Source organism: Centropristis striata, chromosome 17 (assembly GCF_030273125.1).
Source record: "Centropristis striata isolate RG_2023a ecotype Rhode Island chromosome 17, C.striata_1.0, whole genome shotgun sequence".
In the NCBI taxonomy this organism is placed as follows: Eukaryota; Metazoa; Chordata; class Actinopteri; order Perciformes; family Serranidae; genus Centropristis; species Centropristis striata.
This window is the reverse complement of record NC_081533.1, coordinates 27,213,442-27,231,026: the sequence shown is the minus strand read 5'-3', so window position 1 is coordinate 27,231,026 and position 17,585 is coordinate 27,213,442. Positions and strand designations below refer to the sequence as shown.

The 17,585-nt window shown below is 37.8% G+C and overlaps 2 protein-coding genes across 2 annotated transcripts in view; one reads left to right on the top strand and one right to left on the bottom strand.

Moving 5' to 3' along the window:
- Positions 1-1,347: 1,347 nt before the first annotated feature.
- On the bottom strand, positions 1,348-3,108 carry c17h11orf68 (chromosome 17 C11orf68 homolog). The gene is made up of 2 exons (XM_059355194.1): positions 3,057-3,108; positions 1,348-2,610 (listed from the first exon to the last, which is right to left on the bottom strand). The coding sequence occupies exon 2, from the start codon at positions 2,569-2,571 to the stop codon at positions 1,822-1,824; it is 750 nt and encodes a 249-aa protein (XP_059211177.1). The 5' UTR covers positions 2,572-2,610; positions 3,057-3,108; the 3' UTR covers positions 1,348-1,821.
- A 2,609-nt stretch (positions 3,109-5,717) lies between these two features.
- Positions 5,718-17,585, top strand: part of drap1 (DR1-associated protein 1 (negative cofactor 2 alpha)) — a 15,586-nt gene continuing 3,718 nt past the window's right edge. The window contains exons 1-6 of the mRNA XM_059355195.1: positions 5,718-5,966; positions 6,553-6,625; positions 7,997-8,090; positions 11,559-11,684; positions 13,789-13,879; positions 16,045-16,133. Coding sequence (XP_059211178.1) covers positions 5,925-5,966; positions 6,553-6,625; positions 7,997-8,090; positions 11,559-11,684; positions 13,789-13,879; positions 16,045-16,133 — 515 coding nt within the window. The 5' untranslated portion in view covers positions 5,718-5,924. The remainder of the gene's footprint in view (positions 5,967-6,552; positions 6,626-7,996; positions 8,091-11,558; positions 11,685-13,788; positions 13,880-16,044; positions 16,134-17,585) is intronic.

The window sequence follows — 17,585 nt, the reverse complement described above, 5'->3', positions numbered from 1 at the left end:
ATATACAGTTGGACTGAATATATTCAGATTCCATTGCCCTTGATGAACCCATTTCCAGCATCAATCATTAACGTGGTTTTATAGAGACAGTCAGATCAGATGAATTTCAGTCGCTGAAGTCATCGGCTATCAGTCTGTGGTGGCAATGACCAATATTTCTGGGATTTAGGTGCAGCCAGCAGATAGCAACATGAGACGAAATAATGGAGTTGAGAGACGACTTATCTCTATAAACTGGTGTGGTTTCAGATCTAAATTGAAACTTGATCCAAATGATCTTTCAATTTCAATTATTGATAATCAAAAGCAGGATCTGCGATGTGACCAATATAAAACTATTAATGACAGTTGTCAGGGCATAAAACCAATTAAAAGAATCACGAAAACCCCTGCTGTAAAGAGATATCTGCATAAGAATGCAGATAAAGAATGCAGATCAAGATAGCAGATGGCTTTGGAGATTGCATTTCGACCAACGCGTTCTGCCTGTTTTGCCTTCCACGCTGACTTTTTACCTGCATTTAACCAAAGCCCGCTCAAACGTGATTGGTCACTACTCAGACTTCAAGTGGAAACCAGAATGCTTCTCACATCAAAATCTCGTCTCTTTGCCGACACATTCTGCAACATAATGCAGATAAGTTTATAGAGATCAGATGCACTTCTAAAGGCATCAGTTCAAATGTTTTCTCTGGAACTTGTTAAGCATGTTCTTGTACTGTTATTGTGACAATTTTGGAAGCTTTGGTCAGTGATCGTGTGATGATTAGCAACCTGAAATGTGTACGTTTTGTCTGCCTTTTTTTATTTGAAACAAGGCAGTAGGCATTGTATCAGATATGGAGGAAAGTCTATGCAAATTCTGCTCATTGTCCAAGTAAGTAAATATACCCAGTTATTACTTTGGAATTGAATGTCTTCTGAAGGTCAGCAGTGAACTTTCTTATACAGGTGCCTTTGTTGAGTCTCAACAAAATGTAGTAATGTGTTACAAACCAAATGAAGGTCTAAATATAAATAATTAACAGCAACATTAATAAGTACATGCTTATAGCAGAGAAGCTCACACTCATGGAGTTGTATCACATCTTGTTTGTGTCTGCCAATATAATTTCCTCTGGTCTCTAATCAGTTATTTCATGAATAATGGCTGCATTTAACTGAAATGTTTCAGACCTGTCTGTCAACATGCATTACTCTGTAGTAAAAGATGCTTTGAGATTAAATGATGCTGTTTTATACTGGTATAATGTATGCAGATTATACTATATGCCTTTTTGTTGTAATGAGTGATTCATTCTGTCAAAATTCCAAAACACTTTTCTTGGCAATAAAAACCACAACATATTAAGATGGTCTTCAAAAGTAGATTTTTTTTATTTGGCAACGCTGTTATCAGGGTTCAGTACATACCAAAAAAGATAAAAGGAAAAAAAAAAGACAAATGTAGATTGTAAAAAAAGAAATTCTTCGTTGGATGCAAATTTTCCCCTGTGCATACAAATAGAGGATTTCTTCAGCAACACTGTCCATCAGGTAAGTGTTACTGTGTACAAACCGAACAAAGTATACAAAAACTAACTCAAACACAATATAATCAATTTAAAAAATGTGACAATAGTTCAGGTCACTTAGGAAATAGTACAGCATGAGAACAAAAAAATGAGATTTAGTGCTTTTTTTGTCAAAAGGAAGAACTTCAACTACTAGCTTTCAAAACTCACATTTGTCAGTGAGTTGTCCTGCACAACCCAGCTCACTGGATCACCAAGTGCCTCTTCATTTACCCGTTCTGAAAGTAATCCACTTGTTCAGAAAGGCTTATGTTACTTCAAGATTGGTGACTTTGTTGATTATGTGGGAACGCCGGGGCACACACTCCAGGTCAAATTTGCTCTCGTATATGGTTGGACAAATTTTCCAGCGGTTGTTTCTGTAGATTCCCAGGTATGTGTAGACATCCGGCTTGTAGCTGAGCGGGCATTTGACCCCTGTGGCACGTATGACAGAGTCCAGCCTTATAACCTCGCTCTCGTCAGTGAAGTTCTGGTTATAGGCACAAATAACCTGCTTGCCCTCTCCCTTTGGATTAAGGGGACTGACTTTAACTAGGGAGATCTTGCCATCCAGGGCTGCTCTGGCCACACACTCCCAGGCATGGTCCAACTTGAAACCGCCGTCCAAGTGCATCAGCCACTTGCCCGTGAGCACTCCATGGTTCAGAGCCAGCTCCTTTACTGTCTGGAAGCTGGCAGGCCGGCCACTGGCCAAAAGTTTCTCCCAGCTCTCTTGGAGACCCAAAACATCCCCAGTGCTGGGGCAGTGGTTCAGACCCAGCACTGCAATCCACCCCACGGGGCTAACACCACCTTCCTCATCACCAAATCGGTTTACTTTAGAGGGCCCGTTGCTCTCCAGCCAGCCATCAAACTCGGATCTGGGAGTTTTTCTCGAGTCAAACACAATCCAGGGGTCCATGTCTGCAGCCATGGCCTCAGCGGCATAGGTCTCTGCAGCAAAGGGGGTCTCCACCTCGCCATCTCCAGGGGCCCCTTCCTCCTCCAACATCATAACGAGGCTGAGGCTGTTAAACAAGTCCTGGATCTGATCCTGTTGAGAGAAGGAAGTTGTTACATTCGGCTTACATTATTTGCAAATCCAGGTAAAAGTGGATAGTTGGATTGTTGCGCATGTTTACAAATTATGCTAATGTGCTAGCCGGCTACATTAGCAACGCTTCCTCAATAGCTTAACGTGTGTGCACCAGCGATAATTTTATAAAATAAGTTAACTGCTTCGTTTGTGTGTCGTTTACAGCGTACATGTAAGTAAACACGGATACAATATTTGTAATTGCTAGGCTTCAGTCTGACGTTATTGTAGCTAACGTTAGCTGCATAGCTAGCCATTGTACCAAACGTCAACGTGCGTCTTGCTGACACATTTGGTGATAGTTATTTACAGGAAGCTGTTTATCGCATCCAGCGTTCTGGAATGCATGACGTACTTATTCATATTAATTTCAGCAAACTATGGAAGGTGAGGCGTAAACCTACCCGCAGATATGGGAGTTTGGCCCCGAGTGACTGCGGTCTTCTTCTTCTTTGTGTTGTTTTATGGCGGTTGACAAACAACTTTTTGGTGTATTACCGCCACCTACTGATATGGAGTGTGGACCGGGACTTTACACATTCCTGAGTAAATAATAAAATAATAATAAAATAATAATAATAAAAATTAATTAATTAATTAATTTTTTTTTTTTAAAAAGGAGAAAGTACATAAATTATATCCTCTCTATTAATCTTGTTCTCCTAAGATACTGTAACAAAAAGGAATTTCTTCTTCTTTTGAGTTTTATTGGCGGTTGGCAGACCAACGTACAGGTGCATTACCGCCATCTAGTGGACTACTGGAGTGGTGGCGCAGTAGATTGACAGGAAAATAAAGAGAAAATAATACTGATGAAAATAATAATAAAAATAAAATGAAGATAAATAAATGATTTAACGGGAAAAGGGGGAACAATAGTGTAACTAATAACATTTTACAATACAAATATAAATAATTAAATACATAACTAAATTCTCTCTATAAGTCCTGTTTCCCTCAGGTAATTAAATAGTGGCTTGTTTTCTTTGCATGATTTTTCCCCAAGAAGACTTTCCAGGGTGTTACTGTGTTTCCCATCCTCTAGAAGTCTCTTTCTTTCAGCTTCGTACGTCTTACATTCAAGGCCCAGAGTGACTTCATCCAAGTGTTTAAAAAAAAAGGGTTCATTTCTCGAGGCTTCATGTGCTCACAAACCTCCTGCTGGTCAAAACCTTTATTGTCATTTCAATTATTAGTGATGACCTCTTGTCTGTCTTGTAACAGTGTCAGCATGGGAATAATCACTGCCAAGAAAAATTTAATTTGATTTGATTGAAGTATGGGTAATGGTAAAAGTCTATTAATATAAAAAAAACAACAACGCGTCAGTATGATTTCAATCAATGTTTGAATAAATCCAATAGGACATGAGATGTTCATGTTAAAATTGTTGAAGTGTTTTCCAAAGATTAGACAGTGATTTTTTTTAATGAATAAAGGGGTAATGATGATGATGATGACTTAATTTTTATTAAGAAAGAATATTTTTGCCACTGTGCTTGGACTCAATTTTGCGGGGATCCATTGTGTTTTATATATTGTCACACTGTTAAAATAATCGCCATTTCAAGTCATTTTTTGTCAAAATTGTTTTTTTTTGCCAAAATCATCTCCTCATGAAGCTAGCCACCTATGGTAAAATCACCTACATCCTCAGTTGATCAGATCATGTGATTTTACCCTTTAAGATAATGGCCTATGTCAAGTGTGTAACTTAAGGGGATTTATTATGCCTAAGTCGAAATAAAATGTGACTTAGGCAATTTTTTGAACATGCCTTTGTGACTTAAGCAAGATATGGTAACACTTTATTTTGAAGGTGTCTACATAAGAGTGACATGAGTGTGTCATAAACATGACATGGGATGTGTCATGAACATTAATGACACTTTGAAGTAACATTAATGCTCATGATACTTGTCATGTCATGTTTCTGACAGGCTTGTGTGACTCTTATGTAGACACCTTCAGAATAAAGTGTTACCATATCTTGCTTAAGTCACAAAGGCATGTTTAAAAAAAATGCCTAAGTCATTTATTTCTCTTAAGTTACATAATTTACACACAGTGTTATTACTATGCCAATAGCCATCCTTTGTTACATCCTTTTGGAGTGAAATGATCAATAAATGTCATATGTTACACTTTTGGTGAAGTTTTTTGTGTTTCCCGCATATATACATGTATATATGTCATATGTACATGTGACTCTGACTTTACCATTAAATATTTGTCCTCCATACATGACACCATGCAATAAAATGTGTTGACAGTTTTCTTAAACTCCACCGTCTGCACACTTTCAAACGGAAACAAAAAGTAATGCATTTACGCCCAACAACTCTTAAAAGACAATATAACATGCTCCTCACAGTGTGTGTATCCGCACATATCTAAACACGCATTGATTTGTTAGTTTAGTGCAGTGGTGGAATGTAACTAAGTACATTTACTCAAGTACTGTACTTAAGTAAAATTTTGAGGTACTTGTACTTTACTTGAGTATTTCCATTTTATGTAAATGTATACTTCTACTCCACTACATTTAGAGGCAAATGTTGTACTTTTTACTCCACTACATATAGCCAGCAGCTTTAGTTACTTTTCAGATCTGGATTTAACATGAAAAACATGATCGGTTTAAAGTTTAAAGTGACATTTTCTAAATTAGACCTCATAAAAGCATATTAAATAGTTAAAATGAGCCCTACCTTGAGAAAATAAAATGCTGCTTACATAAATGCATCAATAATAATCATCAAATCATATATTGAGAATATATTTAACAATCTGAGTGGGGTCATTCTGCATAACGAGTACTTTTACTTTTGATACTTTAAGTTCATTTTGATGCTGATACTTTTGTACTTTAACTAAAGTAAGTTTTGAATGCAGGACTTTTACTTGTAGTGGAGTAATTTCACAGTGTGGTATTGGTACTTTTACTTAAGTAAGGAATCTGAATACTTCTTCCACCACTGGTTTAGTGTAGTTATTAGGTGTTACAGGCTTAAATTATTAGCTCAAAAATGTTGTCATTATGTTCCCGTACAAAGTTGCTCCAAATCGACGGGCGCTTTGACCCTGCGGAGCCACGGCTGACCTCCAGGCACCACGGAACCAGTGACGACGTGCTAACGAGCTAACGAGCTAGCAGGGCAGCTATCGCTATCTAGTGTGTGCGCGGCGGATGTGATTTATGATATAGAATAATATTCCAGATAATATATATCACATTTTATTTTGAGGCTAGCCATCCAAGTAATTTGAATATGCCCAGCAAAAAGAAGAAATACAACGCCAGATTCCCCCCGGTGAGTGTAAACTTTGTTCACATTAGCAAACTGTGTGATGGAAAGCTAACTTGGCTAGCTAGCTAGCTTGGATGGGATTTGGCCTGTTTTGTTGTCTAGAGAGCTCATAATCCAACTCAAAAGAAGGCTTTTTATCACAAACAGTAAATTGCTATAGTAGCACGTAACCAACGTTGTTGGCTTAATTTGATTTACTAACTTTCTTTGCCTAACTGTGGTAACTGTTTCATTTATAGCGTGCGACCTAAGCTAGCTAGCGAGCCTACCAATTATCGTTGTTTTTAGCATGTCAAGCTAAGTGAAACTGAATGTTATAAATAACAGCAAATCTGCTGTTTATGTGTGCATACTTAGAGAACTTTGGTGCATAAACTGTAGCAAAATCTGATCAGTATGATGGTAGGGAATGGTTGAGAGCAAGTATGCTATGAAAGTGATCTTATGATACAGAATGTATTTTACTGTATTTTGGCAACAAGTTAACTTGGTCAACAAGCGGTGGGTTGATACACATAAAGCTAGAGTCTGTTTTCATTAAAGTTATGTGTCAGTGTATTCACACATATTTAACCTTCTCTCCTGACAGGCAAGGATTAAGAAGATCATGCAGACAGATGAAGAAATAGGCAAAGTGGCTGCAGCAGTGCCTGTTATTATTTGTATCCTTCCTGACAAATATCTCCACTGTGCAAGCTCCAAGGTTTCCATCATCTCTGTGTGTGTGTGTGTGTGTGTGTGTGTGTGTGTTTTGAATGCATGGGATAATATTGCATTTATCTAATAAAGGCCCTTTATGTAGTCAAAGGACCTCAAACTAATACATTTACATTTAGCACACGCTTTTATCCAAAGCGACTTACAGGAAGAGTAAAAAACAAACAATCAAGGTATAGTGCAATAATAATTAGTGCATCAATAAGTGCTAGTGACAATTCTTTGAGGAGTAGAATTATCATGTGGTGCTAGGAAGGAGATGCTCTCTGAAGAGCTGGGTCTTCAGGAGTTTTTTAAAGGTAGAGAGGGACGCCCCTGCTCTGGTAATAGTCTGACTGCAAGCTGAAACAATCACTACTAGATTCATCTTTCAAGTCAGTAAAACCTTTCCTGGCACTGGGAACTTGTGTTGGGCATTTTACATTTTGAAGACTAATAATTAATACATAAAATGTAATGACAGATTTGAAAATCGTTAGCCAGCCCTAACCTGGCTTTATTTCAATTAGAAGAGATTAAAGAGAAAAACGTACAGTGTGTGTGTGTGTGTGTGTGTGTGTGTGTGTGTGTTTTGAATGCATGGGATAATATTGAATTTATCAGTCTTTTACACCCACGGTGTAAGGAGGAACGCTTCCGCAGGTCATTCATTCCAGCTGCCGTAAGACTGTACAACACCTGCACAATCTGAACATTTTTGCATATAATCTGCACTCTGCACATTTCTCCACTTAATTTGCACTAAGTTGTATATAGTATATTATTATTATTTTGTATATTGTTAAATGTCTTTTCTTAGATTGTTTTTTATCTTATCTTAAAATTGTGTGATTTTCTGCGGCTGTAACAAAGAAATTTCCCCGCTGTGGGATTAATAAAGTCTAATCTAATCTAATCTAATCTAAAGGCCCTTTAAGTAGTCAAAGGACCTCAAACTAATAGTCTGACTGCAAGCTGAAACAATCACTACTAGATTCATCTTTTAAGTCAGTAAAACCTTTCCTGGCCCTGGGAACTTGTGATGGGCATTTTACATTTTGAAGACTAATAATTAATACATAAAATGTAATGACAGATTTGAAAATCGTTAGCCAGCCCTAACCTGGCTCTATTTCAATTAGAAGAGATTAAAGAGAAAAACGTGTGTGTGATTGTGCGTGTGTGATTGTGCGTGTGTGTGTGTGTGTGTGTGTGTGTGTGTGTGTGTGTGTGTGTGTGTGTGTGTGTGTGTGTGTGTGTGTGTGTGTGTGTGTGTGTGTGTGTGTGTGTGTGTGTGTCAGACTCTGCATCGTAACACTCCTTAACTGAGACATCAGCGAGAGCCCTGGAGCTTTTTTTGGAATCATTGCTTACAAAGGCCTGTCAAGTCACCCAGTCGAGGAATGCAAAGACAATGACAACATCACATCTGTAAGTTTCTGTGTTTTTGTGTGTCTTGAGGAAGAACCTGGCAATATAAGCATAAAACTCTATGTATATTCATGACAGAAATATGTATATGCCTTCTCTTCGTCAGCCACGTGCGCCTGATTCCGTTTTATACATCTTCATCAATGTGGAACTGGCTGCATGTGCATGAGCCTCATTCGCACACCCGAAGTTAGCTATAGATGGAAGTAGAAACGCCCTCAAACTTCTGTTTGCATATTGATATTTGTGCTGGCAATACTGCATCATAGCAGCTGTCATTACACACAGCTGTGGGTACTTGTAGCATCACATGTTTCTGCAAATCATCATGGTAAAATTGTAATTATTCTTATGAAACATCAGCAGGGAGATCAATATGGATCAAGATCCAAAGCGCTTATGATGAAACTGACTTTACAAACTGATGACCAGTGCAGGTGCAGCCTCTCATTCCCTTATAAGGTCGGAGCTCGCGATGGCTGCTGACAAACCTAATGTTGCACATCCACTGAGCACATTTAAGTTGGCAGAATTATACTAAAGCTGGTCAGGGATCAACTGTTGTCCACTTCTCATAAATCATCTTATAAATGCACCCTTGATTGACTTGTTTATTTTATATTTTAATTTGACTTTGGATACATATAGCAGGTAAGATGTCCTGTCTTATATTCCTCTGGATATGGACAGTTTTAAAGCCCAGACGCACCAAATTAACATCAGAGAACTAGCAGCGACAACCGTTGCTCCACCTCCTGTTGTCTGGGGCCAAAAAGTTGACTTGAACACAACACAGAGACTACAGCCAGCAGGAGACAGTGGTCTGTTTGTCATGCAAATAGGGAATGTGGAACGGACAAACTTGTTATGATATACACTCACCAGCCACTTTATTAGGTACACCTTGCTATTACCGGGTTGGAGCCGATTTTACCTTCAGAACTGCTTTAATTTTTAGTGGCATATACAGTACAGGCCAAAAGTTTGGACACACCTTCTCATTCAATGCGTTTCCTTTATTTTCATGACTATTGACATTGTAAATTCATCAAAACTATTAATGAACACATGTGGAATTATGTACTTAACAAAAAAGTGTGAAATAACTGAAAACATGTCTTATATTCTAGTAAGCAAAGGGTGGCTACTTTGAGGAATCTAAAATACAAGACATGTTTTCAGTTATTTCACACTTTTTTTGTTAAGTACATAATTCCACATGTGTTCATTAATAGTTTTGATGCCTTCAGTGAGAATCTACAATGTAAATAGTCATGAAAATAAAGAAAAACGCATTGAATGAGATGGGTGTGTCCAAACTTTTGGCCTGTACTGTATTCAACAAGGTGCTCATCTGAACTCATTGTCATGTTCAAGAAACCAGTTTGAGATGATTTGCGCTTTGTGACATGGTGCGTTATCCTGCTGGAAGTGCCCATCAGAAAATAGTACACTGTCGTCATCAAGGGATGGACGTGGTCAGCAACACTACTCAGGGAGGCTGTGGTGTTTAAATCATGCTGAATCGGTATTGAGGGGCAGGAACCTCTGTCATCAACAAGGCATTTTGGCTCACTGAATATTTTCTCTTTTTTCGGACCATTCTCAGTAAACCCTAGAGATGGTTTTGTTTGAAAATCCCAGTAGATCATCAGTTCCTGTACGTCTGGCTTCTACAACCATGCCATGTTTAAAGACCCTTAAATCACCTTTCTTTCCCATTCTGATGCTCACTTTGAACTGGGGGTGGGCGATATGGCCCTAAAAGAATATCATGATATTGCAGACTATTTTTGCGATAACGATATTCTTCACGATATTAGGAAATACTTAAAAAGATAGAAAATATGATTTTTTTTGTAGTCTGTATAAATAATTAAAAATCTAAAATGTAGTTTGAAGTGCAAATCTCAACAGTTGCCAAATACAAAAAAAATTACTCTTGACTCTGGAGTATGAGCAAATAATAAAAATAACCATTTAGGGGTTCCGGGGGCATATTTTAATGAAATTTTGTCAAGGAAAATAAAGGTAATTGTATGTTTTATTTAAGGCATCTTATTTTGACAGTCTTCTTGTAAATTCTGTGGTGGATTCTCTTAACACACTGCGCTCTTATTTTGAAAGCTGCATGTGTTTAGCGACAGGGAGTAAGTAGCTTTTTGTGAACGTTGCCAATATCATGATATGCATTTTTTTTAACCATAAAAAAAATATACCGATATTATCGTGAACGATACGATATGGCACACCCCTACTTTGAACTTCAGCAGCTCGTCTTCACCATGTCTACATGCCTAAATGCATTGAGTTTCTGCCACGTGATTGGCTGTTTGATATTTGTGTTTAGCAGCTGAACAGGTGTACCTAATAAAGTGGCCGGTGAGTGTATATATTATACAAAGCAGCATTTGCCTCCTTTTGACCCTGATCAGTTGGTGTTCAGTGGCCACGTTGTCGTAAGTAGATTTGTAGATTGGAAGTTAGGGCTGGGCGAAATGGACAAAACGTCATATTCCGATATATTTAAGCAGAATATCCATATACGATATATATCCCGTTATTTTTATCGCAAAGTGAGTGCAAATGTTCAGTCAAAGTCAAAGCTAAATATGGCATGTTACAAGTAGTTTTATTGAAACCGTTTATTTAAGTAAACATGAATACTGTATAACAACAGGAGTACCTTTTAAAAAAAAAAAAAAAAAAAAAAATCAAAACTCCGTAAAGTGCACATTTAAATAAAAACATATCTTAACTAAAAATAGCCTATAAAATCAATCATTTTCTGGAGAAAAAAAATGAGCAAAGAGTTACGAACATTACAAAAGAACTAAAATATGACAAACCCTATTAAGGGCAGCATTTATATATAAAAGAAAAAATATATAAATTACAAAATTAAAAGTTAATTAGAAAAAACTATATCTATATATGCGATGTGGTCTAATTCCATATCACATTTTAAAAAAAAATCGATATATATCGCCCAGCCCTATTGGAGGCTCAGATGAAGATGAAAAATGAGAAGAGCATTCTGTTTGTGCCCTCTTGACTCAAGTCGTTTTCTTGCTTTCCTCACTTCCGTTTCTCTCCTCATGCATTTATTGGCTTGAGCCGAACAGCCAATCAGGGTGAATTCTCTCATCAACCGGGTCCAATGCCAATTCAACGTAATGAAAGGGCCAACGGTGCGGGACCCAGACGCTCACTGACGGGCCAACATTGGCCGACTGTCGGCTTGGAGTGTCGGGGCCTTTAAGCACCTACTGTACTGTATGCTAAATTGTGTGAGTAAGCGATGTGATACTTTGATAGTGATGCTTAGTGGATGTGGAACACGTGGCCAAATAACTTGTAATGTGAAAACAGGAGAAACACGCAGCCGCCAGGAGAATCTTAACTGTGTGACTCGCATCTTATATGTTGTTAAAGTGAACGGATCCCATTGCATGCAACTGTCCACAGAAAGCAGTGCATCGAGCTGGAGCAGCAGTTTGATTTCCTGAAGGACCTGGTGGCCACGGTGCCGGACATGCAGGGCGAGGGGGAGGAGAACCACACTGAGGGGGGAGGAGAAAAAGTCCCACGCAGGTACGACACGCGCTCTCTCCCGCACGCACGCACACACCAACATGTTTATGGGTGGTTGACGTGACGCTCAATTTTTGTGTTCCCAGTGACAAATATTCCTAATATTTCATTAAAATTATTTTTTTCTTAACTAGACTAAAAACAGATACTTTTATAATATACTGGAAAAACTGGGTTGATTTTGTGTCTCCATTGAGAGCAGACTTTGTACAGTAAGGGCACTGTGTATTGTAGATTATTGACCCCCTTGGTTCAGGCTACAAACTTGTTCATTGTTCATATGTTTATTTGATATGTTTACCCTCCAACGGGAGAAAAAGGGACGATGCAAGAGAGGTATGAAAACAAGGAGTGTAGTGGAAAAAGGTTTCATTTAACTTCTACTATAACTTTACTTGATAATTTGTGTCAAACTATGTCTCTGCTCCGTGGTGGAGAAGTATGCGAATATTCTACTAATGTTGGAAAATTGTACAGCACATGTAAAATGTCGTTGGAATGTTGATATGTGGAATCAATAAAAAAGATAATTAAAAAAAAAAAAAAAAAAAAAATTAATGTTTTAATATGCAGTTCATTTCATCTACATCTAATCCATCTGCAAACAATGAGTATCGTTCTTCAACTATGCAAATATTCTGTTTTGAACATGACATTTGTCCACTGGTGCAACTGTACTAGGTAGCATTACTTATCTTAAAACAACTGTAATTTAATGAAAAATTAATCTAAATACATTAAAATACTTGAATGCATGTCATACGAGTGTTTACTTAATGAATCTAGAGGATATAAGTGTTAAGGTCCCTATGTAGAGTTATTATGAAACATTACATTTTGTCCGCAAAACTGGTGTCCTCCTGGAGCAACGCCATGATGTAGATATAAAACAGGCATTAATGTGACCACCCCATTACTGAGAGGGGTCCTTCCAGAATCAGGAAGGACAGAAGACATCTCTGGAGCAGGTGGACTGACACAAGATCACTTCTGTCTCAAATATTTTCATAATATTACTATTTCCGTGCAGTGTTGGAACTGGTCGTCTTAAGGTAGTCCTTTGGTACAACGCAGTTTAAGTATTGATCTGAATATTTTTATCAATTTACATTGATTGATCATTGAAAATAATGTAAATTGATAAAAAAAAAATATTCATAACTAATATGCCTTGGGCTTATCTATCTTATCTGTCCAACATTCTCTGAATTAAATAATGACATTCTTTATTTTGTTGCACCGGTGGACTACCACACCAAAAAGTTAATAATATGCAGAATTAGAAATGGACACATTCAGTTTTGAATTATTCACATATAAGGGAATATAATTGTATGTCATTTGACATATATTTTTGAATAATTCTTTTTATCACTTTGAATTTGAGTTCACGTCAACCACCCTTATACAGCGCCAGGAAACTCACCTGTTAATAATATAACGATTATACGATTACATTTTGTAGCAAGCAGCTGAGTTTGACTCCCTAATGTGGCTCGTTGCTTGATTCGTCAATTTATTCCGTCATTTCTAATAAGCACAGGCATGCACCCACACTTACACAGAAAAAATGAGTCACTAAACAGCACGACACTCCTTATATGGACACAGGAACAGCTGCTACTGTAAATTGAGACCGACCAAAGCGGTGTGTTTGTGCGAAGTTTCCCCATCAGTTTCCATTTGTGATTGTAGCCTAACGACAACAAAGAAGAAAAACAACAGACTCATTATTGAGGATTGTAGAGAAGAAAAAGCAGTATTGACTGTCGGATCAAACACTGGCACTGCAGCTAAATTAAAGCAAGAGTGCCTGGCAGAGAATTACACATAAATTAAATGAGTAAGAAGACTTCTTTTCACTAAATAGTGTGGCTAATTCGATTGTGATTCAGCTTAAAGTGGCAATAAGCTCCTAATATTCAGACACGTAGTCTCAGCTTGGGGAGCGAGGCATGTGGAGGCACTGCATCTTTGAATAGAAACGACTGAAAGTAATTTCCACCAGGAGTATTATTGGCTACATTATTCTCTGCATCACGGTTGTCTCTGTTTATCTCAATGACGCACATAACGTTTTTGTTCTTTATTGTTTGCTCCCCAGAGGTAGAAAACCAGGGTCTGGGCGTAAGAATGGGGGAGCTGGCTCCAAAGGAAAGGACAAGAAGTTGTCTGGCACAGAGTCGGAGCAAGAGGTGGGACTTTAGTTTATAAATATCTCTGGTTTTATAAAGTTCTGTTCTCCTGAGTTAGCCATGTGACAGTTTCAGGGACATTTTTTTATCGTGTGTTATTTGATAATGAAATTATAGCCAATAAATTATGTCCAATAATACAAACTTATAGTCAGGCGGTTTAGCTAAATAAAGAGGACACGCTGGACAAAAGCACCAAATTTTTTCCACGTGCTCTCTATCATCATAGGTTTCAATTTTTGGTAGGAGCCACTTCATCAAGATGGCCGATCCGAGATGGCACCCATATAAAGTCTATGAGAACCAATACATCTTCCAAGCCACTCAGAAGGTCAATCTTGGTGTCAAAATCTACATTTTCTGGGTCAAGGAATTTTTCAAAGCTGTTGAGAATATCACTAGATGATTATTTGATCAAATAGAAATGTTCATTTTCACCCAGACTGGTAGGCAACTCGCTTCAAGTGCTGCAGCAGAGAATCCTGAGCTGAAAATGTTTGGAATCTAATAATTATGTAAATACATGGCCAAAATGAACATATCTATTTGATCATCTAGTGATATTCGCAGTAGTTTTAAATTATTCTTTGACCCAGAAAATGTATATTTTGACACTAAGATTGACCTTCTAAGTGGCTTAGAAGATATATTGGTTCTCATAGATTTTATATGGCTGCCATCTCCGATCTGCAATCTTGATGAATTGGCTCCTACCAAAAATTGAAACCTATAGTGATAGAGAGCATGTGGAAAAAATTTGGTGCTTTTGTCCGACGTGTCCCCTTTCTTCCCAAATTTGGTCCTAAGCCGCCGGACTATTAGTACGTGCAGCATCTACACACCCAATACAGTATAGAGAGCAAACGAAAAGACATATTTTTGTAAGCCAACACTCCATGGGGTGTAATGAGAATTCTCCTATGGGATTTTTGCATTGGATTTCAGATCAGTGCTGAAAATGAGCTCTGTGGCAAACACACATTTCTCAAGCTTACACGTTTTGTTCAGCAGGACAATCTTCACAAATGAACACCACTTTTATTATGTTTGAAGGGTTAATGTAGCCAACAGAAGTAAATAGCTAATGTTATGCTATAGAGAACTACACCACGGTCGCATTACTTGAACGTCACTACCCTTATGTAAGTCTGTGATCTATAGCCTGTCACACTGTTAGACAAAAATAAATAAATACCTAAAAAATGAGAGAATTTCAGGTTGACTTTGGCTACGTTCACACTGCAGGTCGTAATGTTCAAGTCGGAGTTTGTGCTCAGAACCGCTATTTTTATTGTTTTGTTTGGCTGTTCACACAATTTTTCAAACGTGCCGATATCAGACTCCAGTGTGAACTGACCCGCACGCGCAGAAGAACAATAACAAAGGCGTCACGCGCAGCATGGGGAAATTATGAGCGATAACGAGAAGAAGGACAAGGAGAAAGTACTAACCCTAACCGTAGCCTCAGTTCATTTACATGAAACTTGAAAAAAACAAATGATTGCCTTAATCTAACTATAACTGATGTCGGAGTTCAGTAGCGACGGCACAAAGTGTCGAACTGAGGTCAAACTTAAAGGGCGCCATATTAACCTGCTGAAACGACGCATATCGCCACCCAGCATTGAGGAGGAGGACACATTCCTGTCAGTTATTCAAGTTTCTTAGTTGCATGTTAACTGGGACAAGGACAGAAGTCCTACTAGCTTTTTTTTTTAGCATAGCTCCATTAATCTGTGCGTGTAAATGCACTGACTGACAGATGATTCAACTTTCAGGAGGCCCTAAACAAATGATGAGTCCAAACAAGTTTTTGTTGTTCTAAAAATATATATGTCACTTAGATGCAATATCAAACAGCTCACTCCACCCTCAGGTGTGCATAAACTATAGGTTATGAACTTTAAAAAAAAAAATACACAAATGTGAATTTATCAGTTATCTTATCGGTAACAGGGATATGAGAAGTAGGTAATTATCAGCTATCAGTATCTGCTGAAAAAAATCCATATCATGTATCCAACAAAAAATATATATTTTGCAAGCACATTAATTATATTTTAAAGAGAAATCGTCATCATTATCATGCAAAGATAATTTTAATGAAACTCTATACAGTTTGAATGATTTGTGTGTGTTTGGTTTCTTTCTTGTCACGTAAACAGGACGACTCTGAAGACAGCGAGACAGACGGGGACGAGGAGGACGGCTCTCAGTCGAGCACAAATCTGCAGGCTGCATCCAGGTTTCACAGGTACAGACAGAGATAGTGTATAATTAGATTGCTTCTGAAACCACTGAAGGAAAACACTTTATTTCCTGCCTTCTGGTGAATTTTTATGTGGAAAAGTCTTCATTTGTGAAAAGATAACCTGCCAAATTCAGGAAGCAGCAACAAAAAAAAACATAAAAAAAAATAATGGAATGTAATGCAGTGAGGCTCTGACATTCTGTATTCATATTAAATTAATATTTTTATTTTTTATTTTTTATCCCAGTTGAGTCAACATACATAACCTATTTAACTGTACATCAGGTACCTTTTACACAGCAATGATAAATAATTAATTGATACATTTCTTCTGCATATTAAAAATCAAATCCCACGTGTGTGTTTACTGACTAGTAATAGTCAGGCGGCTTAGCACCAGATTTTGGAAGAATGGGGACACGCCGGACAAAAGCACCAAATTTTTTCCACATGCTCTCTATCACCATAGGTTTCAATTTTTGGTAGGAGCCACTTCATCAAGATTGTGGAGATGGCAGCCATATAAAGTCTATGAGAACCAATATATCTTCCAAGCCACTTAGAAGGTCAATCTTGGTGTCAAACATTTTTTCTGTTGGGGAAAAATGTATATAAAAGATCTGACATGAGATGAAAGCATTACCTTGATTTTTTTTATCAGTGTACATCGCAGCTAATCCGCACTCTCCCGTGAACATTGATTCCAAACATTTTCAAGTTAGGATTACATGCTGCAGTACTTGAAGTGAGTTGCCTACCAGTCTAAAAATGAAGTCTGAAAATGAAGATATCTATTTGATCAAATAATCATCTAGTGATATTCTAAATAGCTTTAAATTATTCTTTGACCCAGAAAATGTATATTTTGACACCAAGATTGACCTTCTAAGTGGCTGGGAAGATGTATTGGTTCTCATAGACTTAATATGGGTGCCACCTCCGATCCGCAATCTTGATGAAGTGGCTCCTACCAAAAATTGAAACTTATGGTGATAGAGAGCATGTGCAAAAAATTTGGTGCTTTTGTCCGACGTGTCCCCTTTATTTGGCTAAGCCTCCTGACTATAAGTTGAGGATAAAGTTGTAATCATTCGAGAAAAAATGTAACATTGTGAGAAAAACAGCAATACTAATTCAAGAAAAAGTCTAGCTGTCCTACAATCTGCTGTTGTAGCGCCCCCCTCAGGCTGTCCAACAGAGACAGAAACCAGTTTGGAGCTCCTTGCATGAAAGAAGCAGCTCAGTGCTAATTGAAAAATCTTCTGATCAGGCATAAATCTCATCATTGTGCATCTTATTGTCCACACAAATTTTCACTTCACTACCTCCAGAAGAGTGCAGTTTAAAGCCGATTTCTCAAGCGTTTCAATGGGACACAAAGACAGCAGGCTAAATTTGCCTGTAGACATTCAGGAAATGCTAAAACATCAACCTATTCAATTCAATTCAATTGGC

What these genes read in the sequence shown, in the direction of transcription:
- c17h11orf68 (XM_059355194.1), bottom strand. Translation starts at nt 2,571, where the DNA reads ATGATGTTGGAGGAGGAAGGGGCCCCTGGAGATGGCGAGGTGGAGACC.